Source organism: Culex quinquefasciatus, chromosome 1, assembly GCF_015732765.1.
Source record: "Culex quinquefasciatus strain JHB chromosome 1, VPISU_Cqui_1.0_pri_paternal, whole genome shotgun sequence".
NCBI lineage: Eukaryota > Metazoa > Arthropoda > Insecta > Diptera > Culicidae > Culex > Culex quinquefasciatus.
In genome coordinates this window covers 5,098,055-5,117,266 of record NC_051861.1, presented here as the reverse complement: position 1 = coordinate 5,117,266, position 19,212 = coordinate 5,098,055, and the positions used below count along the sequence as shown (strand labels likewise).

The window sequence follows — 19,212 nt, the reverse complement described above, 5'->3', positions numbered from 1 at the left end:
TTCGGATTCTTCGGACAATCTTCTACTAGGAAAAGGGTACTAGGAAAAGGTAAAATAAGTAATATAAATATTATTAAATATTATTTGTTTTTGAATCATAACTTTAAAAAACCTCATAATTTAAAGGCATTTCCAGTAAAACAAATTTCATATAAAATGTGAAAACTTTTGATTCATTCTTTAAATTCAGTTATACATGTAATTTAAATCCATAATTTAATAAACAATACTAGTTTCAACGAATTTCAGGCAAAGTTCTGAATTTTTAACAATATTACCTAAAATTTAAATGTATCATATTAAAAAGTTTATAAACGTAATTAACTAAGTATTGACATAAATGATTTTCTTAAAAATTATATCAGCAACCTAAGTGATGGTAAGTTCGAAGTAAAAATAATGTTTGAAAACCTCAAATCTGCTTGTAACAAGACAAACTATGACTATCAAAGGCACCCTGGTAGTCAAACAAAGATTTTTCTCAAATATTACATTGTTTTTAAAGTGCAACATGTAGTTAAACTTTTTGTCAAGCAACTGTAAAGTTTAACATGACAGATGAGAAAGTTTCACACCAAGTTACAAGCTATAATCTCCCTTTAAAATTTCTTGATTGTTTAATAATATTTGGACATAAGCTCTGCGTAAAATTTAGAACCTTTTTTCATTGTAACTCGTTATGTATCTATGTCATTCATTTAATTTTAAGATAAGGTGTTTTTATTGCGAGTAATAACGGGTTGTCTTTAATGTTCTAATGCTTGAACAATTAGGTCATAAGAATATGCAAATTGTAAATAGGACAGAGAGCTGCTAAAGATGCGTGAGTTTCCATTCAATATGATTAAAACACGTTTTCAAATTCAAATCCATTGTTTCATCATAGTTGTTTAATTTATGAAATAAATATTTTCCAAATTATAATCGTGGATAGGCCCTTTGGTTTATCAAACCGAGTTTTTGTAAGTGTGAGTGTTGCCGCCGCACGCCGCAATTCGAGTTGTCCAAATTTCAACCAATCAGAGTGTGGGTCCAAAATAGGTACAGCGATGTCTCCAAAATACATTCAATAAGTCCAAAAGCATCCAAAAATGTTTTACTTGAAATGCTTATTACAATGGAATGGTTAAATTATTTTAAATTTTCAATAGTACACTTTGTTAAGCATAAATTAAGGCACAAAACAATCCTGAAACGAGCCAAATTAGTTAGACCGTTCCTGAGAACTATGCGAAATATGTTGACGCTTTGCATAGTAGGTCCAAAATAGGGCCATATACCCTAGTTTCAAAACGGAATTAAAAAAAAAAACAAAAGTCTAATTTCAAGCATAATTTTCAAAATTATGGGTTCGAAACGTCAAATAGGAACATAAGTAGCGAACCAAAAATTAGCCGTGACGTTTATCGGAAATTTCTGCACACTTGGGAAGTTTGCAAATGTGCAACCAATTTTAATTTAATGCATGTTTTTATAACTTTATCATAAACTTTGATTTTTTTTGCAACGTTTATTTCCGATCTGTGGTCTCAAAAATCTAAATTTGTCAACAAGGCTTTCTAGGCCCAGTGAAAAAAATATAATTTAACTCAAAAATGACGAACTCCTCATCACAGTGTCCTGATGCAAACAATAGAGATATCCACGCGCGAGAGTGTGTTAGTTTGTAACAAAATTTACACGCAGACATAGGCAAATCGAGTAGAATGATTCGTCTGTCAAAATCAGCTGTGTTCTTTGTTATACCACGAGCACGTGGTAAACAGCTGGTTTTTACAGACGATTGGCCTACTCGATTTGCCTATGTCTGCGTAAAAAAAGTGTAAACAAAATCAGCTGCTTGGAATTCAGCCAATCACAATCGTTCAAAACCAAAACAATACTTCAAATACAAATACTAACACAGAATGATGGTGTGCGTGAGAGAAACCGTGGAGATCTCTATGATCGAGCTCGAGCTGTCCGAGTCGTCAGAGTCCCTGCGAAATATGTTGGCGGACATATCGTGCGGTCAGTCATAAAAACCAGCTAGAAGTCGCATGACAAAAAAACCTCTGTTAGAAAGAGACAGCAGATTTTATTCAAACAAATTCGCATCAACTGCCGTGTAAACATATTTTGAATGTGTAAATTACTGACTAGAAAGCCTTTTGAAAAGTTTATGACATATATAAATAAGGGTTGTACTCATTATAGTTAAAGTTTTTGCCTCCCCCCCTCCTTCAAAATTGGCCTGAAAAATCAGGGGGCAAAAAAAAATATTTTTACAATAAACTTCAAAATTTCAATGAAAATTCAAGTGCAACCAGCTGAAATCAAATTAAAATACATTCTCCTGCGTTAAAAATCATTTTTAGCATGTTTGAGTTTATTAAAAACTCTTAAGATTTTTTGAAAATTTTCGATGCAAAATCTTTTTTTCGATACAATTTTTGTTTTTGTCAGATCTTCGATTTTTTGAAAACTAATAATTGCAAAACAACTGAACTAGTGTAATTGTAGTTTATGTAACAAGTTGCCAAAAGAGGATTTTTTCAGCACGAGTCGTACATTTATCCAACGAGGTTCACCGAGTTGGATAAATACGAGGATAAATACGAAGAGTGCTGAAAAAATCAAGTTTTGCAACGAGTTCCATACAACATTTTTTGCAATTCCGAAAAACACCAATTGAGTGAAATTTTATGTCAAATTTTCATGTATTTTGTCAATAAATCGTTTGAATCAAAAAAATGTTGAAAAGTGTTACTTTTCAAAACAAGTGCTGAAAAGTTCAACTTTTCAGCACCCATTTGAGTGCTGAAAAGTAGAACTTTTCAGCATTTATTTTGAAAAGTGTTGCTATTCGATTCTGTTATTTTTGGTACAGAAAAGTAGGCTATTTCGTCGTTCCAGAATGACAGGAAAAGTAAGTAGTTTCACGACGGAATTGCAAAAAATGCATTTTAAAACACTTTTTTCATTTAAATGTGAAGACTATGGCTTGTTATTAATTTTATATTTTTTTATTTTTCTGCCCCCTCCCTTCACCTCGGCCAGGGCCGAGGACAAATCTTTTTTAAATATTTGCATCGGCCTAAGCTAAAGAAAAAAAAAAAATTTTTCCTGATTAGAATATGATGTTTTTTAAGCCTTCGGATAATCGACCGTAATTTTAAAATCATGAATCGCGGATTCGTTTCGGATTTAATAAATTTTACGATCGAAAAAAATATCACTTGTAAAACACTGGGTTATAATTTATAATTTGAAGTCGTTACATATAAATTAAATATTCTACATATCGATGCTGGTGTGCTCTCTTGTAGTAAGCGTTCTGGGATTCCAATTTAGATAATACAAGAGAACATTCGAGCATCGATGTATAAATTTGAGGAAAGCACCACACACAATTATGGTAGATTGAGTGACTTTTTAAATAAAATTATAATAAAAAAATATGTTAAACTATAACACTTTCATAAACATAACTTTAAACCCCATTATTTTATTCCGTGATATCAAAAACAAACCACAACCTTGTAAAAGTTTATATTTTTTATTTAAAATTACATGATTCATTTTTCCTGGGACTTGCTTACAATACTTTTCATGTTTAGTTTTACTTTCTATCGCCTTCTCCCACTCGACCGGGTTGCCTAAACTGCACTGAACTTGATTCTCCTCTACCACCTCTACACTATTACACCACACTGGTGTACGTAACGATATTTAGTAGTTTGCTGAATCACCTAGTTGTTTTTTTAAAGGTTAGACTTCCACTTACAGTTTGCTATGTAGTTCGTTCGTTCGTTTCTGTAAACTAGATGCATTGTGGTTTGTCACTTATTCTCAACACTCCGCCTAAATCGACCTCCACCTTGTCTCGCTTTGAGTAGTTTTGCTGCACTGGAAAAAAATCTCACCTAGGATATTTACAACGCATTGTTTGTTTGTTTACGACTCGTTAGGACTAGTTTAGGGGGAGCTGTGTTCTTGCAACAAGCCGTTTCAATTGATTCTTTTTTGTTTTGGTTGGGGTATAAAATGTTAATTTTTCTAAGAAATACTGATTTTGCTTTAATATTTACAAATATTCGATTGAGCTGCTCTTCTATCTGTCTTAATTTTTTTTTCTAGTAATTTCGTTTGTTTTTTTTTTTGATCAACGAAAAAAATCTAATGGACCAACTGAACGTAACATCCTAAATGTGAGTTTGCTTTTTCTTTTGTTTTGTTTTGTTAGTACGTTGTAACAACAACAGGTTGGGCGAAAGTTGGGTGTTTCTGTTCATATGTAATTTCATAGTGTTTGTATTATTTGACTGTTACAGGTGGGGTGAAGTGCTTGTTTTTAAAATTCGCGCAATGTGTGCTGATTTTGTTTGTTTGTTTGTTCTGTGTGCATGTTTTACTTTTCTCTCTGTTTCGGTAGGAAGACGGTTTATTAATTTACTATTTTACTGATTTACTCATTACTATTTTTTCACTTAGCTGCAATTTGTTTTATAAACTAGTGAGTTCTTCTTCCTCTTTCTAGGTTGTCTTCTTTTTCGTTTATTTTCGCTGTCGCTTTTAACATTTTTTTTTATTTTCAGTGTTTGATTGAGTTCGATCAACATGGAACAAAAAATAAAAATAACATTTACACGTGTTTTACTATTGCTTGATTAGTTTGCCAAGCTGGTTTGTGCGGGGCTTCGGGTTTGACGGTTGAGGTTGCGTCGATTTTCGTCGATGTTTTAGCTGGATTGGTAGTTAGTTCTCTAGACCTTCGCTTTTTTAGGGATTTCGGAAAAATGAATGAACATTAAAAATAGATAAATGAGCCAAAGTTAATCGGTCTTAAATTACAACATAACGATAATTACGTCGTTTGCTGAAAAAAATCAAGTTTTGCTACGATTGTCACCTTTTTTGAACTATTCGAAAAAAAAAAATTAAGATAGACAATCATGGACACTGTTTTAAAAAATAGAAATGAGGGGTTTTCCTGTCAAAACAAAACATTAAGTGGCTATATCTTGAAAACGTCGCACTTTATCACAAAATCTGTAAAGTTTTTGATTGCAAATTTAGTTTTACATTAAAAACTGAATTTTGACTAAAATTTCTATTTTTTCCCAAAAAACACTGTTGAAAAAAAAAAAACAAAAACATATTAAAGAATAAAACACACGGTTTTTTGACGAAATGGATTTTTCGTGCATAAAAGTTAATTTAAATACAAAAAAGTTCCGTGTACCTATTTTTTTCTGAACAGTTCAAATCAATACCAACAACTTTGCCGAAGACATCATATTGATCAATTGATTTTTTGTAACTATCCCAACGATAAAGGACCACCCTAATGGCCAAAATTATGAAAAAATGGGTATATTTTTCAGGACAATTTTTGACCTATTAGGACAACTTTTTTTTTAATCTTGATGTTTTCATGGGTTATGGAGTTATGGCTGTTAAATTTGTTATAAAAACGATATTTTTTGAAAATATTTTTGGAATTTACTCAAATTTAATAATTTTGAATGTGGACAAACGACACGATATGTGGTATACATTTTGATAATGACAAAAGTTTATAAATTAGATAAGTGAAGGCGGGTTTTTTAGCTGTCAAAAAATAGTTAATTCGAAAATCTGATTGTAGGGGAACAGCATCTAATTCCAGCGTGCCTCTAATGTTGGCAGGTCAGAACTTTGACATTCAATTAAAGCTCATTAAAAGCGATTTCAACAGAAATCGAGTGATAAATAGCTCAATAAGAAGTGAGCAAGCAAGTTTCTATCAAAAGTTTTGCAAAATTAGTTGTTTAAATAGTGAAAATCAGCAAATTGGATGGAGTTAGGAGCGAGTGCTTAACCTGCCAAAGATACGAGAATGGAGATTTTTAGAAATGTGAAAATTCGCCTATTTTCTGAACAAATTTTAATTGATTTATTTATTTTTGATATTTTTTCAAAACATAAAAAATCAACTTAAAGCATTTTTCAGTTTGGCTAAGCACCCTACAGAAAAAAACGGTTAAATTTGCCCAAAAAAAAGTATTTTTTTACTTTCCTGAAAATCCGAGTTTCGCCCTTTTTTGACAGCTGGAACAACACACCCTATTCTTGAATAGGGACGTGGCGTTACATCGTGCTGCCATCTGGTTTTTTAACCCTTTCAAGCCTGAATTTTCAAAAAAATAGTTTTTTAGTTTATGATAGGAAAATGATCCTGAGGACCATACAAAAATTATAGGCCACTTTAGAAAATTTTGATTTTTGGGTCATATATGACCCATCAGGCCCGAAAGGGTTAAAGTACAAAAGTGTAAAAATGCTGAGTCATCGTCTAAAAATAGACGGCGTCCTATCTCCCCCAGCGAAATGAAGTCGATAAAGTAGTCGTTTTCGATAGAGGAAGAGTGGAAAAAGTGGTCTAAAAATAGCGACGCCATCCTCCTATTAGGTTTTACGCCGACTCGATTTGGAGGTTAGAAAGAGTGCACTGTTTACATGGACTTAGCACAGTTCGATGCGCTCGTCGATTTTGTTCGGGGAAATTCGTCGACAATCGACGAAGACCATGTAAACAGTGCACACGAGCTGTCAAATGACGTCACGGCGTAAAACCTAATTAGGTTTTACAGCGTGACGTCATGAGCGCACACGCACACACATTTTTCATGAGACACACGTGCAAAAAATGTAAACAGTGCACAAGCTGTCAAATTTCTAACCTAAAAACCGAGTCGGCGTAAAACCTAATTAGGTAAACTCGATCTCTCGAAGGTATACGATCTAGATGCTAGAAGTAAAATGATTCATAGAGTTGTTGAACAAGATTTGAAATCTCAAAAATACGCGCCGGGATTGAAAGACTTTACAGTCTGAACCACCCGAAAAAAAGCAAGTTTCTGCTCATTTCTGCATAAGCATCTGAATGTTTATGTGTGGTGAGTTACCCAAAACCTCTTTTACGCTAATGGACCGACGTTTTACTTCCCCATCCGATAGAAGGCCAGGTGGATAAGGCGGGAATCGAACCCGCGCCTCATAGCAACTAAGGGATCGGCAGCCACAGTCGCTAACCACCGCGCCACGAGGCCCTCCCCAAACGATACGAATTAAGGTGCCTTGCTATAGAAGACACCCATAAGACAAATATTTTTGTGGGACATTTTCTTAAAAAATAAGATTTTTTTCCAGGAAAATCTAGAGAATTGCTTTCGATGCAGACATATGATTAGATTCAAATTCAAGACCAAACCAATAACAAAGAAACCGATCGACACACACGCACACCTTACAGATACTCAACAATATCACATTTAATCGATATATTCGGGCAGCTGGCCCCAACGGTGTTCCGCGTGCGATATCTCGAGTCCTTTTCGTTGAGCAACTTCCGGAAAATGGGCAGAATGGCCGTGTCCCCATCGAGCAGTTCCGACTCCGAGCAGGCCCCGTACAGGTTCGGCTTGGACTGGCTGGACTCTTTCTTGCGGTGCCGGATGTGGGACGATCCCCCTCCGCCGGAAGTGGAGCCCCCTCTTTCCCCTACACCTCCTCCTCCGATCGATCCGCCCGACATGGAGTGCTTCTTCTCGGGGGCCACGTTTGGCGTCGAGTGGTGATGCGAGTGCTGTGATTTCGATAGTTTACGTGACGAGGACACCGAGTTGGCGGTGGTGCCCTTGGTGACGGCGGTGGCGGCCGAGTGGTGCGATGTCGAGTTGACCATGGTCGCGGACGAACCGATGGCCGCTGAACACACCGAGTAGCTCTGATAGTCGCTGCGTTGTTCCCGCTCGCTGTCGGTTTCGCTCTGGCAGGCGGCGGCCGTCGTTGATTTCTGCTTGTGGCGGTGCTTGCTACGGTTCTTCTCCGACACGCTACGCTGGATGGGACCGGGTGAGGCAGCCACGCTGGCTTCGCTCCGTTCGTGATCCGAGTACTGGGGAGGTTGCTGAGACTGCTGCTGCTGCTGCTGGTGACTGTGGTCCGGACAGCGGGATTGTCCCCGTGGCGAGTGCCGCTGGTGCTGTTTGGCGTGGTTCAGCGTTTGGGTGTCCCACAGGTCACTCTGGGACACGACAAAGTTGCCCTTGAGCGAGGTCGTCGCCTGCACGCTGACCCTTCGCGTTGAATCATTCGGAGGTTCTGCGGAAAAAAGGCCGATTAAATTCGAAATCAACCGTCTCACACCAAATGGAACCTACCTCCTCTGGGTTTGCTGCTGGGCTTGGTGTGGTGACAAACCTGGTTGAGGTCGTTGTTCGAGTGGTTCAGCGAGGTCGCCGACGAGCAGTTGAGCTGGGTGTTGGACTTGGTGATGTTCTGGTACTGCTGCCGGTCGTCCTCGTAGCGATCCTGGAAAAAAGAGAAATTATTAAAAATATAGAGAACCCGAATAACTGCAATCATAGAATTTTTAATAAATAATTTAATAATTTAATAATTTAATAATTTAATAATTTAATAATTTAATAATTTAATAATTTAATAATTTAATAATTTAATAATTTAATAATTTAATAATTTAATAATTTAATAATTTAATAATTTAATAATTTAATAATTTAATAATTTAATAATTTAATAATTTAATAATTTAATAATTTAATAATTTAATAATTTAATAATTTAATAATTTAATAATTTAATAATTTAATAATTTAATAATTTAATAATTTAATAATTTAATAATTTAATAATTTAATAATTTAATAATTTAATAATTTAATAATTTAATAATTTAATAATTTAATAATTTAATAATTTAATAATTTAATAATTTAATAATTTAATAATTTAATAATTTAATAATTTAATAATTTAATAATTTAATAATTTAATAATTTAATAATTTAATAATTTAATAATTTAATAATTTAATAATTTAATAATTTAATAATTTAATAATTTAATAATTTAATAATTTAATAATTTAATAATTTAATAATTTAATAATTTAATAATTTAATAATTTAATAATTTAATAATTTAATAATTTAATAATTTAATAATTTAATAATTTAATAATTTAATAATTTAATAATTTAATAATTTAATAATTTAATAATTTAATAATTTAATAATTTAATAATTTAATAATTTAATAATTTAATAATTTAATAATTTAATAATTTAATAATTTAATAATTTAATAATTTAATAATTTAATAATTAATAATTTAATAATTTAATAATTTAATAATTTAATAATTTAATAATTTAATAATTTAATAATTTAATAATTTAATAATTTAATAATTTAATAATTTAATAATTTAATAATTTAATAATTTAATAATTTAATAATTTAATAATTTAATAATTTAATAATTTAATAATTTAATAATTTAATAATTTAATAATTTAATAATTTAATAATTTAATAATTTAATAATTTAATAATTTAATAATTTAATAATTTAATAATTTAATAATTTAATAATTTAATAATTTAATAATTTAATAATTTAATAATTTAATAATTTAATAATTTAATAATTTAATAATTTAATAATTTAATAATTTAATAATTTAATAATTTAATAATTTAATAATTTAATAATTTAATAATTTAATAATTTAATAATTTAATAATTTAATAATTTAATAATTTAATAATTTAATAATTTAATAATTTAATAATTTAATAATTTAATAATTTAATAATTTAATAATTTAATAATTTAATAATTTAATAATTTAATAATTTAATAATTTAATAATTTAACAATTTAATAATTTAATAATTTAATAATTTAATAATTTAATAATTTAATAATTTAATAATTTAATAATTTAATAATTTAATAATTTAATAATTTAATAATTTAATAATTTAATAATTTAATAATTTAATAATTTAATAATTTAATAATTTAATAATTTAATAATTTAATAATTTAATAATTTAATAATTTAATAATTTAATAATTTAATAATTTAATAATTTAATAATTTAATAATTTAATAATTTAATAATTTAATAATTTAATAATTTAATAATTTAATAATTTAATAATTTAATAATTTAATAATTTAATAATTTAATAATTTAATAATTTAATAATTTAATAATTTAATAATTTAATAATTTAATAATTTAATAATTTAATAATTTAAAAATTTAAAAATTTAATAATTTAATAATTTAATAATTTAACAATTTCATAATTTCATAATTTCATAATTTAATAATTTAATAATTTAATAATTTAATAATTAAATAATTTAATAATTGAATAATTTAATAATTTAATAATTTAATAATTTAATAATTTAATAATTTAATAATTTAATAATTTAATAATTTAATTATTTAATAATTGAACAATTTATTAATTTAATAATTTAATAATTTAATAATTTAATAATTTAATAATTTAATAATTTAATAATTTAATAATTTAATAATTTAATAATTTAATAATTTAATAATTTAAAAATTAAATAATTTAATAATTTAATAATTTAACAATTTCATAATTTCATAATTCCATAATTTCATAATTTCATAATTTAATAATTTAATAATTTAATAATTTAATAATTTAATAATTTAATAATTTAATAATGTAATAATTTAATAATTTAATTCTTTAATTTATTTGTTTTTGTCTATTTGGAAATTTCAGACAACTTTTATTTTATTTTTATTTTGTGCACGAAAACAATTTTCCCTCCTTACCTTGATATGCCCCGGCGAGTACTTGGAACTTGCGAGCGACTCCCTCCGCGCATCGCTGTTGAACATGGGCTTGTTCGGATCTTGCGGCACGCTGGTGCACGCACTAATGCTGTTGGACGTGACCGACGACTTGGCATTTGTGGCCGGCTGGACACCGTTCGTCGTCGCCGCCGCCGCCATCGCTTGGCTGGTAGCCGTCGTCGACAGCACCGTCTGGGCCGCCGTCGTGACCGTCGTTGGCAGTGAGGCCGGCGCCGAGGCCGTGTTGGTTAGGCTACTCTTGGAGATGGAGTTGACCACGGTGGTAGAGGAGAGTGGCGGCTTGGTGGTGGTGGCAGGTTCCTCACCCGGCAGCACCACCGTGGTCTTCTTTTTCCTGCTGAAGAGGGGAGGTTAGGGGAGGCGTTTGAAGTTGGTTAAAGGGGGGAGGGTTACCGTTCTGGTCCGACGGAATCCAGGGTGTCGTTGCTGGAACCAACTAGACTGCCGATCGATGTGAACTCGGTTCCCTCTGAAAGAAGATCATTTCGTTGAGGGTCACTTCAAGTTTGATAGGGGTAGCGTAACTTACCGCTGGCGTAGTCCTTCTTGACCTGGATCTTGACCGTCTCCTTGTTGACGTCCGGCTCGGACGAGCACGTTTCCAGCCCTATCCAGGCCCGGGCGTCTGGTCCCAGTCGCTTGACCAGGGCCTGCAGTTCGGCTTCCTTCTCCATCAGGACCTTCCGGAACCGGCAGTTGGTCTGCTTCACGTCCTTCATGCGCTGCTCTAGCTCGCACGCCGACGAGTCCCGACGGTTCTTGGACATGGGCCGCAGCGTAGCGCGGCACTTCTTGTCTACGACTCCGCTCGGGTTGCGCTTCAGTTCTACAAACTGGAAGAAAGTGGAAGGTTAGCTTGGATCGTCCCTGTTGAGATCTTGGGGTTACCAACCTTGGGTACAAACACCAAACACAGCGTAGCCGTCGTACAAAAGATGATAAACAGCGATATCAGGATGAAGACGGCGTCCTTCCGGTCGGACAGCACGAGCGCGATCGCCGCTCCCATGACGCACATGATCACGCAGTTGTACACGGACATGCCGACGTGCTTGGAGTCGTTCAGCGCCGGGATGGACACGTGACGCGTTTCCCACGCCAGAAACGCCCCGAAGATCAGCAGCAGCCCCTTGTACGCGTAGATGATCCCGATGAAGATCGACATCTGGTTCGATTGGCAGTACTCGTTCTCCTGCACGATGATCACGTCCTCCAGCGTTGGGTGTTCCTAAAAGAAACGCGATCGACACGATCAATTGGGATCGTGTCTTTGGAAACACCCACACTCGCTACCTACCGAAGGTTCAATGTGCTTGGTCTCGCGGTAGAACGGATCCGCGATCTGCCACGTGGTCATGATCGCCAGATCCAGACTGAGCAGCACGCCGACCACGATAAACAGCTGGTAGTCCTTGATGACCTTCTTGTTGAGCTTCAGATCGGTGAAGATCGAGTGCACCCGCCACGTCTTGGAGAACATGGCCCCGAACGCCAAACTGAAGCCGGCCATCAACAGCCAGGCACGTGCCGTACAGATGTACGGAAAGGCCGCCACACTGCTCAACCCGCTGTCCAACCCCAAGAAGATCACACTCATGTACGTCAAGATGCACCCGATGATAATCAGATTGTTCAGGTGGGGACTACTCATCTTGATGTACCTAAAAAACCAATTATCAGTAATCATCAACACCCTTAACCCACGACGTACCTCTGATTCCGGAACTTGATGTTGACGGCCAGAAACACGGAAGCCATCACGATCCCGACGCATGACAAACTCGCCAGCACCACGTAGATCGTAATGTTGACCTGGCTGTGCTCGATGATCCGCAACGTCCGGTCCTTCGGCGGACTCCGGCCCACCCACTTCAACGGCTTGCCCAGCGTCAGGTCCAGCCGGTTCGTCAGCGAGCTGTACTCGCCGATCTTGACCTCTTCGTTGTTCTGAAACTGCTTCAGCAGAAAGCTCGCCTTGCGTTCGTTGTTGTAGAAGCGTACCGGACCCTGAAAAAGGAAATCAACATAAGAATACAAACTCAAGATCAAGATCAACCTGCAGCCTACCGTAACGCCCTCGAAGCTGGTGTTCTTGAGCGCCTCCAGGAAGATGTCCTCCCAGCGGGAATTCTTAAAAACAAAATTCAAATTAGCTTCTTACAAAAAAAAAAATCAACTCAAATGCTTGCCATTACCCGGTACTCAAAGTGCGTCAGCGAGAGCTCCTTCCGCTGGGACACGTACTGGATGGCGCTGGCGACGGCCCAGATGCCGTCGTACGTGTACCCGTGGAAGCGCGAGTACTCGTTGCCCCGCCGGCTGTTGTACTCGGCCAGGTACTCGTCGGCGGTCTGCGGAGTAGGGTAAAATGAAACTTTTTAGCCAAAGTCCTGCTAAGTCAGCGCTAGTTTGAGATATTACTACACCCAACTGCGAAAAATGAGAAATTTACATTCTTTTTTATATAATATTAGTAAGGACAGCGGATCACTGTCAAGTTTACCCGCGGAATCGTTGACTACATGTATATTTTGATAGTAAAGCTGTTCTTTTTAACTGTAGCAAGACCATAATGACTATAGGTCTAGGTTTATAAACGATAGCATTATCGTCGATAATATTATCGTCTAACGATAATTGTTAGCGTTATCGTAGGGATGATAACGATAATCTATCGTTATCGTTATAATTTTATCGCCGATAACGGAAGACAACTCATTTTTAAAAATTTTATTAAATTGGCTTTAGCCAACAATATCATGTTAAATTTTTAATGCATTTTTATAATTCGCAATATGGGTACCAAGTTTCGATTCGATTCGAAATTTTGCATGCATCTTCACTGTTTTAAAGATTTTTGAATGAAATGCTAAAATTTTCACAAAATACCTTATTTTCTCGCAAATACTCAAATTTCTATTATTCGCAATATGGATATAAAAATATTTGAAATTATGCATGCATTTTTACTGTTTTAGAGTTTGTTAAGTAGGTACTTCATTAAAAAAAAAATAAAAAAAAACCTCTAAAACAGTAAAAATACAGGTAAATACTAAAAATTATGAAAAATTGAGTAGTTTCAAAAAAATTCGGTATTTTATGAAAATTTGAGAATTTCATTCAAAAATCTCTACAACAAACCGTGAAGATGCATGCTATATTTAAAATCGTTTTTTTTCGAGAAAATTCGGTATTTTGTTAAAATTTGAGTATTTCATTCAAAATGCATGCAAATGCATCATTGAAAATGCATGCAAATTTTCGGATCGTATGAAACTCATATTGCGAATTATAAAAGTTAGAGTATTTCCGAAAAAAACACGGTAGGTATTTTGCGAACATTTTAAAATATTATTAAAAAAATCTATAAAACAGTGAAGATGATATTTCGAATCGTTTTAAAGCCATATTGCGGATTAAAAAAATTGGAGTATTTTCGAAAAAACGGTATTTTGTGATTTTTAGTATTCTTACTTTTAAACTTAATATATTATTAAAAAAATGTTTTCTTAAAGGAAGCTTGAAAATTTCACAAAATTTTGTTGGATTTAGTAAATTTTAGAAATATATTAAATATAAGTTATCGCCGATAGAATTATCGGAATAACGATAGCATTATCGTTATCGAACCTCGATCGGCATTCCTTTCAATGTTGACGCAAAATGGAGTTAAAGACGCCATCTTGAATCTCATCATGTTGCCAAATTAAATTGTTTTGTTTATAGAATCTGGTGCATAACTTAAAAATTAAAAATCGGATGAAATCTAGTATTGTTGTAAACCAACCTGATTTAAAAAAAATGTGATTCAAAAATTTTTTTTTTAGCTTAAATTTTTTAATGATTTGATGTTGTGTTTATTGTTTATGCACGTTTCTATTAAGTTCTTGGTACAGCAGGGCCAGATCATGTGTGAAACAGTGTAACACTTCGATACGCTGTGGAATTTGCTAAATGTAACAAGAGCCAGGTCTACTGTCTAAAGTTTGCCGCAAAGATGATTCGTTGAAGTTGTTTTATTTCTAAGGACGAGATATTGCACTATTTGAAGTGTATAAAACAAGTAATACTCACAATGCCCGATATGGTGATCTCCTTGCTCGTGGCCAGCGGCAGCAGATCCACCATGATGGTCGACTCGAGCGCCGCCCGGACCTCCTCCGGGCTGCAATCGGTGTCGTTCTCCGCCCACCACTCGTTACCGTACGTGCCCATGATGAGCCACTGGTACGACCGGCCGAACATCTCCGACCGGAACGCCTCGCAAAACACCTTCCGGCCCCAGTACTCGTTGAAGTTGGCCAGAATGATGCGGACGTCCTTTTCGCGGAGCTTCCGCAGCGGTTCTTCGACGTCGTTGGAGAAGCTCTGCGTTTCGACGACCTCCGTGCCCATGGCGTCAAGGTCAGCGACCATGTGGTTATGCGGGAGTGCGTACCGGGGTTCGTTCTGGTAGATGGTTCCGATGCGAGTCCAGTTGAACTCTTTGAGCAGGGCGAGACGGGGCGCGTTGAAGGCGTTCTCCGAGGGGACCACCCGGAAGAAGTTCGGAAATGAGTCCTTGGTGAACATGGGATGGGTGTCGGCGTAGGACAGTTGCGTCAGGTGCCAGTGCTTGCTGGCCTTGGCAATGGGATCGGTCACGTGGGTGCAGGCCGCTCCGAACAGCATCAGCTTGTGCGGCCCCGAGTGCATCATGTCGAAGAAGCTCTTGACTCCGACGGCCGCGTTGCACTCGGTGTCGTTCCACCACATGTGCAGCCGGTAGTTCCGCAGGATGGTCGAGTGCTCGTTGACATGGTCCAGGGCCAGCTTGACGCTGGGCATCACGCCCCGGCCCGTTTCGCTGTTCTCGACGCCCTCCCCGTACGGGAAGAAACCCGCAATGTAAACATCCAACCGGTGGCCTGCACCCGGCCTCGATCCGTCAACCCAACCGAGCGGCAGCAGCAACAGCAGTAGGCCGAGAAAGGCCGGCAGCAGCAGGTACGGTGGCAACAGTGACAGTTCAACTCGTTTCATGGCCTACTTCCTGTGTTGATGGCGTCGTCGTCGTCGTCGTCGTCGTTGTCTCTGTTGTTATGGCCTCCTCCTCCTCCTTCTCCTCCGGGAGAAACGTGATTGCGCAAATCTGTCCGGCTGCAAGTTCTGGCCCCACACTTGGATCCCAAGCGCGTCTTGATTTAATTATGCGATAGCAATTCCTCCGGTTTCCGGCCCTTCTCTCTCTGTGTGTGTCTGTGGCCTATATAAAAAAGGGCTGTAAAATTTGCTGACGGTTTCCCTCCTCGTTCTCGTTCTAGCTGCTCCGACTTCATTTGTACCCTTGGCCAACAACACGGTGGTCGGCGGCAGGTCCGGGTTGGGACACCCCAGCAGCAGGTCGTAACGTGGCCAAATTTGCATTCATTACGACCGGCGTGGAGCGCGCGCGTGTCCCTCGGTGCGGCTCAGTCCCGCAGGTTCTTCTGCTGTAAAAAAAAAAACGAGAGAAGCAACAAGAAAAGATGGTTCAGCACCTGCTCGGTTGGTTGGGGGGACCGGTTGGACGGACGGAATTAGCATACGAAAGGAATACTTTGAAATTGGCTATCTGTTGGAGTTGGTCGGTTGGCGTTGGAACGTGAGGGAAAACAATTCGTTCTGGAGATTATAGTTCCGGGCGGGCGATGACAAAGTTTGATTTGGGGTCCCAGGACGGGACGCGAGGGGGCGAGAAGGTGGTTCTTGGTTTAGGTCAGGGTAGATGGTGTTGGGGCGATAAGCTTAGACCGGCGTTCTCTCTCTCTCCCTCCCGCTCGTTTTGGTTCCGCTTCGCTTTTCCCTGAGGGAATTAGGAAGTATTTAGTGTTTGCTTAAAATGTTTATTGCGTTGGGCACCTTGGCAGGGCGCATTCTTTTGGTGGCCCAGGCACGTAAATATTGATTTCTTTGTAAACAGTGAGGTTTGGTTTGGTTTTTGGAAAAGCAGAAGGGACATGACCGGATCTTGGGACAGAGGTGATGAAGTGAAATCACCGAGATAAATACAGTGATTTGGAAGATTAGTGCGATGAGGAACGGTTAGCTTATTTACCGATTCAGGATAAGTAAAAAAGTTCCTACTTGACGCTCGTTCCAAGGGGACCATAGTTGATCCATCGAAGAAATGTTGTCTTGTCAATATATTTTTTGGTTTAAAATTTAAAAAAAGTGATCAGAAATCTGGAGTTTTTTTGAAAAGGTCCAATAAACCAAATTTCCAGTTTTTGCTTTTTGGGTGTTTTTAGAACCGCCTTGAGTCAGGGGTATTGAAAAACAACCAAAAAGCAAAAACTGAAAATTTGGTTTTTTGGTTCTTTTCAAAAAAAACTCCAGAAATGGTTTTTATTGTGTTTTTTTACCGTTGTACATGAAAATTGACATAGGGCTTTTACTGCCGTTTTCCGGCGATATGATGTATACGCCATTTTGGACATTTTCAATTTTATTGTACAGTCTGATAAAGTATCTTACAAGCTACCTCCTGACGAAAGAATTTTTCAAAAAACTGCTCTGGGGCCCATTTTATTAAGCAAACAAACAATGATGTATACGCCAATTTTACTCATCATGATGTATGTATACAATTGATAGAAGTCAAATTCAATACTGTTTGAATGTTGATTTGAGGTTTTTGGGACCAAATCAAGACTGGGCAATATTTTATTACATTATTTCAATTTAATTCTTCAGGGGACGGCCATTAGGCATCATCCATAAAGTACGTCACGTTCAAAGGGAAGAGGGGGGTTTTGAGCAAGCGTCACATTGCGTGTTAAAAGCATAGGGAAATCGTAGAGTAAATTTTGGCTGATTTTAATGTGACGTACTTAATGGATGACACCTTATCCACATCCACCTAGACATTTTTAGAAAATTCTAGACCCACCTACCTCCCTTGCAAACAATTTTTCATGCAAAAAATGTGTTTGTGGAGCTTTCTTTATTACGTAACGCAAAAATCGGAATATAAGACCATACCAATTTCCATACAAATTTTAAACTTTTTGTATGGAGCGTAACACGGCCTCCGACATCCCCCTCCCCCAACTGCGTTACGTAATAAAAAAACGCTCCTAATACCCTCCCTCCCTTAAAGTATCCACGTGGACAATGCATTAAGGGATCCGCTCAGCTGTCAAAATACACAAAAAATATAACCTGCTTTGATCTAACAATGTATACATACATCATTGGGAAGGAAAAGTAGTGATTTTTTATTGCTATTTTTTCGGCCAAATGATGTTTAAAATCGTAGAGAATAGGAAAAAACAAGAAATTATGTAGGGGCCACATTCATATTGTACTTTTTAACAGTTTCTACAGAGCAGACTTTAAATTAGTCATTTTAAATTGAAAAAATGAACAAAAACAGAAAATCGTGTCTACATCAAAATCACCTCAATGGCGTATACATCATATCGCCGTAAAACGGCCGTTAGTACCCAATTTTGAAATTTCGTAATCGATAAAGTATGTCACGCTAAAATCGGACAAAATCAACCACCTCCTCTCCCTCTCCCCCTTTGTCACACTTTTTTACGTCACGTTTTGTCGGCAAATTTTACCTAAAAAAACTGCAATAAAATTTCTATTTTTTTCAAAAATCGCAGTTTTGGCCATTCATTCTTCTCTTTGGCTCAAAATTTGCGGAGTTTTTCCCCTAAAACATTGCAAGAATATTCAAAATACCGGGGGGATGGCAACCCTATTTCGACCAAAGCAAAGTGACAACATTAGCACGGTTGTCAAATGAGAGCCCACAACAAAAGCACTAGCTGTCAAATGGTAGCCCATAACAAATCATTGTTTGGGTTTTTAATTTTCAAATTTTCCACAATTTAAACGATAAATACCTGAAAAAAAACTCGTGAATTGTGTTGCTAATGGATAATTCTATCATATCCTTGGAGATTCCATCCCAAAGTAGGCTGAATATTCATATCGAAACAAGTGATTTTTCTGTTTACCTTTTTTGCTTTTTTTCTTTTGGTCGATCAAACAGTGCGCCCGTACACTGGGAATCGGCATTACACATTTTTCAGTTTGCCTTGACACATTTGCATGGGACTTTTGAGTTTAATCAGGATAACACACTGAACGGCCCGAGCGGTTTAGGCTTTCAGGATTTTTGTGATATTTACTTGTAGAGTCAAAACAGATCAGTAAACATCACTTATCTGTATATTACACTTTTTGAAGATTACATTTTTGCGGTAACACTTTCAACTTCTACGCGCACGATCACATCACTCAACTTTTTGTTGCTAATTTCATTAAGACTTTCGTCGAGCCAATTCTCTACGTTGAAGCCAGACTTGTCCTCCAGACCTCTGCGCCGAGCCATGCCAGACCCCGAACTCCTAAGTCCCGGGTGGACTCTTCACGGCAGCTAAGTCCCGGCGGACTTTTCACAGCGGCTAAGTCCCGGCGGACTCTTCACAGCGGCTAAGTCCCGGCGGACTCTTCACAGCGGCTAAGTC

At 36.3% G+C, this 19,212-nt stretch overlaps 1 protein-coding gene across 4 annotated transcripts in view; it reads right to left on the bottom strand.

Annotated features, from left to right (window-relative positions):
- Positions 1-6,662: 6,662 nt before the first annotated feature.
- LOC6040880 (gamma-aminobutyric acid type B receptor subunit 2) overlaps positions 6,663-19,212 on the bottom strand; it is a 49,845-nt gene continuing 37,295 nt past the window's right edge. For 2 of the 4 annotated variants that reach the window (XM_038249304.1, XM_038249307.1), the window contains exons 3-13: positions 14,783-16,179; positions 12,904-13,059; positions 12,776-12,838; positions 12,420-12,715; positions 12,006-12,369; positions 11,601-11,936; positions 11,238-11,541; positions 11,102-11,177; positions 10,667-11,045; positions 8,187-8,337; positions 6,663-8,127 (exon numbers count right to left, since the gene is read on the bottom strand). In XM_038249304.1, the coding sequence (XP_038105232.1) occupies positions 7,271-8,127; positions 8,187-8,337; positions 10,667-11,045; positions 11,102-11,177; positions 11,238-11,541; positions 11,601-11,936; positions 12,006-12,369; positions 12,420-12,715; positions 12,776-12,838; positions 12,904-13,059; positions 14,783-15,730 (3,930 nt within the window). In that variant the 5' untranslated portion in view covers positions 15,731-16,179 and the 3' untranslated portion in view covers positions 6,663-7,270. The remainder of the gene's footprint in view (positions 8,128-8,186; positions 8,338-10,666; positions 11,046-11,101; positions 11,178-11,237; positions 11,542-11,600; positions 11,937-12,005; positions 12,370-12,419; positions 12,716-12,775; positions 12,839-12,903; positions 13,060-14,782; positions 16,180-19,212) is intronic. The other 2 variants (XM_038249308.1, XM_038249306.1) reach the window with 2 other exon arrangements.